The sequence below is a fragment of the Dendrobium catenatum genome, unplaced genomic scaffold, assembly GCF_001605985.2.
Source record: "Dendrobium catenatum unplaced genomic scaffold, ASM160598v2 fragScaff_scaffold_133, whole genome shotgun sequence".
In the NCBI taxonomy this organism is placed as follows: Eukaryota; Viridiplantae; Streptophyta; class Magnoliopsida; order Asparagales; family Orchidaceae; genus Dendrobium; species Dendrobium catenatum.
In genome coordinates, this window is record NW_021318595.1 from 11,470,600 (window position 1) to 11,476,984 (window position 6,385).

At 37.1% G+C, this 6,385-nt stretch overlaps 1 protein-coding gene across 1 annotated transcript; it reads right to left on the reverse strand.

The window, feature by feature from the left end:
• Positions 1 to 414: 414 nt before the first annotated feature.
• On the reverse strand, positions 415 to 1,993 carry LOC110114123 (heat shock 70-related protein 5-like). Its single transcript, XM_020846889.2, has 2 exons — positions 1,823 to 1,993; positions 415 to 1,490 (listed from the first exon to the last, which is right to left on the reverse strand). The coding sequence occupies exons 1-2, from the start codon at positions 1,917 to 1,919 to the stop codon at positions 694 to 696; spliced, it is 894 nt and encodes a 297-aa protein (XP_020702548.1). The 5' UTR covers positions 1,920 to 1,993; the 3' UTR covers positions 415 to 693.
• Positions 1,994 to 6,385: the final 4,392 nt, after the last annotated feature.

Sequence of the window (6,385 nt, forward strand, 5' to 3'; positions counted from 1 at the left end):
AAATTTGGCCAGATCTGAAGCACTCAATCATTAGATTCATGTTGATTCACTTAATCATAAATCATTTATCAAATATTTGAATGTCTTAATGAGGTTAGAATGAGTTATCTAAGGCCCATTAGATTCTTTTTATCGAGTTGCTCGATTTGAATATAAGCAAGCATGTTAATTAGATGCCATTTGGTACATCAATTTATTTTGTAGAGCTTTCAAACATAACCCAAGAGATCTTAATTAGAGCTCATTCAGAGTCAGATTGGATCAATTGTAGCATCAAATATTTGTCTTATCGAGATGTTCAATTTGACTATAAATATACTGAAATCACAGTTTGGTGATTCCAAAATTATTAATTCTAAAAACATTCACTATTAGAATACAACAACCATATATTAAGATGATAAAAGACGCACACATACATACTACTAAATGACAGACTTATACATTGAACACATGGTACGTAGTATACAAAATGAAGGACATAAACGAGCCATGTAGGGAAATAAAACATACGTGAAAAGGTACGTACGTACCACCCTCCCCATCCATGCATTTGTGGAGAGCTTTCCTTTATTTGAAAGCAAAGAGACACTTTAATATATTGTAATTAACACTAGGCATGGCTGGAAGTCCATATACGATATATTCATGGTCAACACACCCAGCCACTCTGATTTCAGATAAACATTAGGATCATCTGCCAGGTGTCGACTCTGGGAATTCAGCTTGTCCTTGGTCCTCAGGAATTTTTGGAGTATTCAACGGGTAAATCGGTATCTTCTTATCCTCGTAAGACAAATACACAGCGTCGTACACCACAATTTCATCAGGATTATCTATCCCTTCCCACACCTCAGCCTTGCTGAATTTCTCTTTCACCGCCTTCCTCACTTTCTCCGACCTTGACGCCTTACCGACGAACACCACCTTATCCACCTTAGTCTTCTTGATGTTTAGAATCTCCACTACATTCTTTAGAATACCAGCCAAAGCGTTCTGAAATGGGTCCACAACGAGTGCCTTCACAGCTCCTCCAATAATTCGTCTTGTTCCACTCCCACTACCCTTTCGATCCTTAGACTCATCCAAGTCGATCACCTCAGGATGAGCTTCGTGCGCCTCCAGGACGAAATGATAGTGTTCATATTGGTTTATTGGGGGAACTATGGAGACCGCGCTGATTTCGAGGATGCCACCCGTTAGAGAAATGATGGCGAGGTTCGTGGAGATTTTTGGTTGAACCTTCTTGGCATAGACGGCAGAAACGGCGCTGTGTTCTTTGATGACTTGTGTGATGTTGAAGCCATTGCCCCTCCCGTACGAGATTATGTCATCTTGGTGTTTTTCACTCGTGTTGTTAGGAATGACTATAACGGCAGCGTCGAATTTTGGGGCCCCGAAGGAGCTCTTGACAACGTCCACCGCATCTTTCAGAATCGCCACCACTTCTTCCTTTGTTGTCGAAGCAGCTGCCCCCCTCAGTTTCAATCCTGCGATTTTTTTTAATAAATAAATATAGGCAGCTCATCCTCATCTAGTGGTTCGGAGTTTTTACTCATCTTGATATATGAGCGTTTAACTAAATTGGCTTAAATGTCCAAATAATATATGTTTGGGTTAGTTTGTAAGCTTTCATTTTTAATTTTAGATTTTAAATTGAAAAAGATATATGAAAATTTTTACAGAGAAACTAAGTTAGTTAGAAAAATAAATATTAAAAAAATAGTATGAAAATTTTAAACTAAAGTTTAATTAAAAAAAATTTTGATCATAAAATTTTGTTGGAAACTAATAAAAAATAATAAGGAGATATTGTGATAACCCTTCGATCCTTCGACGACGATGTACCGGTCCTCCACAAGGCCGCCGACTTTCAGCGGAGAGTCGGTCAGATCGATGCCAATTCGAGTGGGAGCCATTACTGCACCTAATAACTTAATTCTTAAACAACTGAAATTCTGTGCGCTGCATGATATGGCTATATACAAAGAGCTATTTACACATCTCCCCTTGGCCTATTGGTTGAGAGCTTAGGCTTCCAACTAAGAGGTTCAAGATTCGAGTCCATATGTATGCGTTGTCTGTGTCAGTTTGCCTTAAATGACCTAAATGTCCCAAAAAAAACAAAGAGCTATTTATAGGCTCGATTGCGTGATTTTAGCCGTTGATTTTAAATTATTGCATATAATAATTTAACGTACGGATTCATTATTTAATATTTGTGAGAAATTGGTTCTGGAACGTCCACGCAGAAGCCAATGAACAAATCTTTTTGCGTCCACATTTAATTGTCTATATTTAAATTTATTTAAAAAAACGTGCAGAATTTCACTTGATTTTTGACTGATCAGGACCTGATCCGACGCAATGTTAATCCAATAATCCATGGGACATATTTTACGCAATGTAAATATAATTATTATAGACTGAAATATATATATTTAAATAATTATACACCCTTGTTGCGTCCTGTAATATTTGCAATTGTAGAAAAATATAAAATTTAGCGTATTAATTTTGTATAAAGATCCAACACACAAACAAATGAAATCCATGAGTGTAGCATTCATAAGAGAGACCAAAATTTTTATGTGGAAACCTCTAAAAATCAGGAGGTCTTTCCCACTTTAAATGAATCCACTAATGTTTGCAGTTGATTATAAATAAGGTTCTTCCTTGGGGGAAAGACCTAGGCTTAATGTAGTAAATATACATCATATAGAGTTTGTTATATGATGAGAGTTAGAAGAATCAGTGTTAGCATGTTCGTTTGGTCGGCAGGACCATAGTCGGCGAGCGATGTAGGTTGGAAGGACCATAGTTGGGCTACGGTGGTTGGAAGAACCACAGTCAGGGGATGGAGGTCGGAAGGACCGTAGTCGGCAGATGATGGAGGTCAGAAAGATCTAGTCGAATCATGGTGGTCGGAAGGATCATAGTCGGGTAACGATGGTTAAAAGGACTGCAGTCTGTAGGTAATAAAGTTCGGAATGACCATAGTCAGACGACGACGGTTAAAAGGATCGTAGTCTGATGAAGGTGATTGGAAGGACCATAGTGAGCAGGCAACGAAGGTCATAAATACCATAGTCGTGTGACGATGTGAGGATAGTTGGAAGGATTATAGTAGTATGAATGTGGTAGGAAGGACTATAATTGGTAGGCGATGGAGGTTGAAAAGACTATAGTCGGGTGATGGCTGGTGGGAGGACAAAAGTCAGGAGATGGCTTGTGGCCAGGCAGAAGTCCACCGATGGTTGGTGGCCGGGGGTAAATCCAAAATCATTTGGTGGTCAGATGAAAGTCATGAAACAGTTGGTGGTCGCACATAAGTCCATCGACGATTGGTGGCCAAGCATAAATCTGATGTCTGTTGGTGGTTGGGCGGAAATTCGATGACTGCTGGTGGTTAGGCAGAAATTTGGTGACAGTCGATGGCCGAGCAAAAGTCCGACGATAGTCAATGGCCGGGCAAAAGTTCGGCGACGATCGGTAGCTAGGCGGTGCTTGAGGAGTATAGCAGCTTTGTCAGTAAATGGGAGAAGATGAAGAGCATGTTGGGAGTGTTTCAAATGGACGGCCGATATAGACTCATTTGATCATAGAACATTTATCAAGTATTTAAATACTTTAATGATGTCAAAATTCGACATTCTTGGGCTTGTTTGATCTGTCTCATCTAGTTGCTCAATTTGACCATAAGCATGTCAAATTTGGAGATCATTCAATCATCTAATCTTTGGTTTGAACATTCTAAATGGGCTTCAGGTTCTTGATTTAGACCAATTTGGGCTCGGATTGAGTCGACTTTGATGTTGTTGGGTTCATCTTTTTGAGATGTCTAGTATAATTATAAGTTTGTTAAAATCAGAGTTTGGATGGCCCCGTATTTATGTCAATCCTAATTATATAAGAAATAAAATATTGGAGACATCAAATTTTTTCGTAGAAAACTTGACAATTAACAAAAACTTGACCTATTAAAATAATCCACTTAATAGTTGAAATTGTAAATTTAGCTCTTCTTCACAATTAGAGAAGATGAGATTACAAATATTTGATCACTTATTTGATCTCTCATAATAGAGATTGTGTGGGAAATAATATTTTTTTCCATCAAAAAAGAAAAGTACAATAAGGGCCAAACAAGCACAAAGACTGAATAAATGAAAACATTACAATTGGGGAGACCGAGAAGAAAAACAGGGCACAAAAGCCAACAGGGCTTGCTATTTGGAAAGGGTTTCCAACCACTCCGAAGTCAGGCACGGATCATCCAGAGGAGTGAAAGAGCAATAATCCACCAAAAAACCACCCAACCACCAGCACCGAAAAAAGGCCTCCAACAGACATAAGAAGAAACACCACCAAATGTTGCTAACAAGCCACGGATCCAGAGTGATGAGCCCGAGCCACATCATAGCCCAAAAAATAAAAACTATAACCGCAGAGCCAACAAAAGACCATATTCAAAAAAACCAAAATGTTGCCAACAAAGGAAAACACAAAACATCAAATCGGCAGCCACCAAACAAACCAAAAGAAATAATTATTTTTTGGATATCCGCTTTCTACGTTTACCCACCCAAACATTCTCATCTCGCAATATACCTTGCTAATCAAAAACTTCCACTTCCTCAACCTCAGAAGAAGAAGGAGAATAGATTTCAAGCCAATCAGTTTGCATCTTAACAATTTCCCCCGATCTGACGCCCACATGGGAAACCAAAGCATTAGCAGAAATTAAATTAACTAGGACCTCAACAATTTGTCCATACAACTAAATAGTAGGCATCACCAGACAAACAATAGCAGGGTCCACTTCGCAAGTAACCAAAGAATTAATTCGGACCTTACCTACAGGCGCAACAGTCAAAGCCAAATCAACAGAATTTTGAGGTGATACAACATGAGTCGAACAACTAGACAACTCATGTCCAACTTCCCTATTAACCTCACATAAAGTAATATTCTCCTTCGAACATTCCACAGCCATAGGAGTAGAAACACCCCTAAGTGAAAGATCAAATTGTTAATCACAATCACCCAATGCATTAGGACCACCCAAAACTTTCTAAGTTCGAAGCACCATCAAGAACCTCAGTAACAGCACAATTCAGAGGATAAACTACATAAGGGGACAGGGCCAGAGGCCCAACAGGCAATTTCGCCTCACTAACAGGAGGAAGAATTTCATGTGAAGAAATAGTAGTAATTAACACATCCAAAAGAATAGAATTAATACCAGCAGAAACAAGCCTAGGCAACTCAGCTAAATTTTCCACATTACCAACAGGAGGACCAAGATAAACAGCTAAATGGGGATGCAAAATCAGACAATCAGCTTTTGAATGACCCAAAACTTTGCAATGAGTATAATAAAAAGGAAATTCTTTCATTTCGACCTGCTGAATGATGATGGGAGCCCAACATTGTATGTCATACAACAATGTTCTAACGATGATAGTCATGTAAGAATAGTTAGACAATAACAATCGGGTGATCATAAATGGATTATGTCGTCGGGACAACAATGTTCAAATATTAACCCGAAGATGACGACAATTAGACAATGATAGTGATATATATATATATATATATATATATAATCTTTGGCCTTGAATATTGATAACAATACTATGCTTCAAAATAAAAGGAATCACTAAGGCAATGAAATTGTACATATGGATATACAACGGCACTATCAATCTACTATATCACCTTCATTGACAATAACACCATAAACATATGTGTTTATTTTACTAAAAAAAGTATAGCTTAAAATGAGATTGATGCAAAAATCAAATGTTTGTGAACATACAATATATAGAGTATGATCTTATAGATTAAAAAAGCCACTCAAATATTAATGAAATTCATATATAAATAACAGTCATATAAACTCCCCCATAAAATACAGTTATTCAAAGAGTACAAATAATTTTGAAAGAAAGGTTAGGCTGCATGTCATTATATGCGCAACTATCAAAAATATTATGGGATAATTTGACAAACACAACAACACACTTTATTAATCAAGGATTAACAATAGCTTTTAATGTTGGGCTTCCAAAAAAGCTTTGATTTAAAAGGAGGTGTGCAATAACATTTTAAAAGTTTATTGTTGTCTTTCTTATATGCATATTGATCATAATAAAAGAGAAAAGCTTGACCCAAATAACAAAAAAATAACATTACTAGCTATGATACCAATAATTTTGGCTAAATATTTTTAGATGTTGAAACAATTAATTTCAATGAAATTATGTGGAAAGAGATGTCTTAACCTCTCTTTGAGAATTAATTGTGAGGTATCCTAACTTAAGTTTTGACTTTTATATGTTTACCTATTTTGTGGGACTGATAATCTTTTAGAGTATGTCTT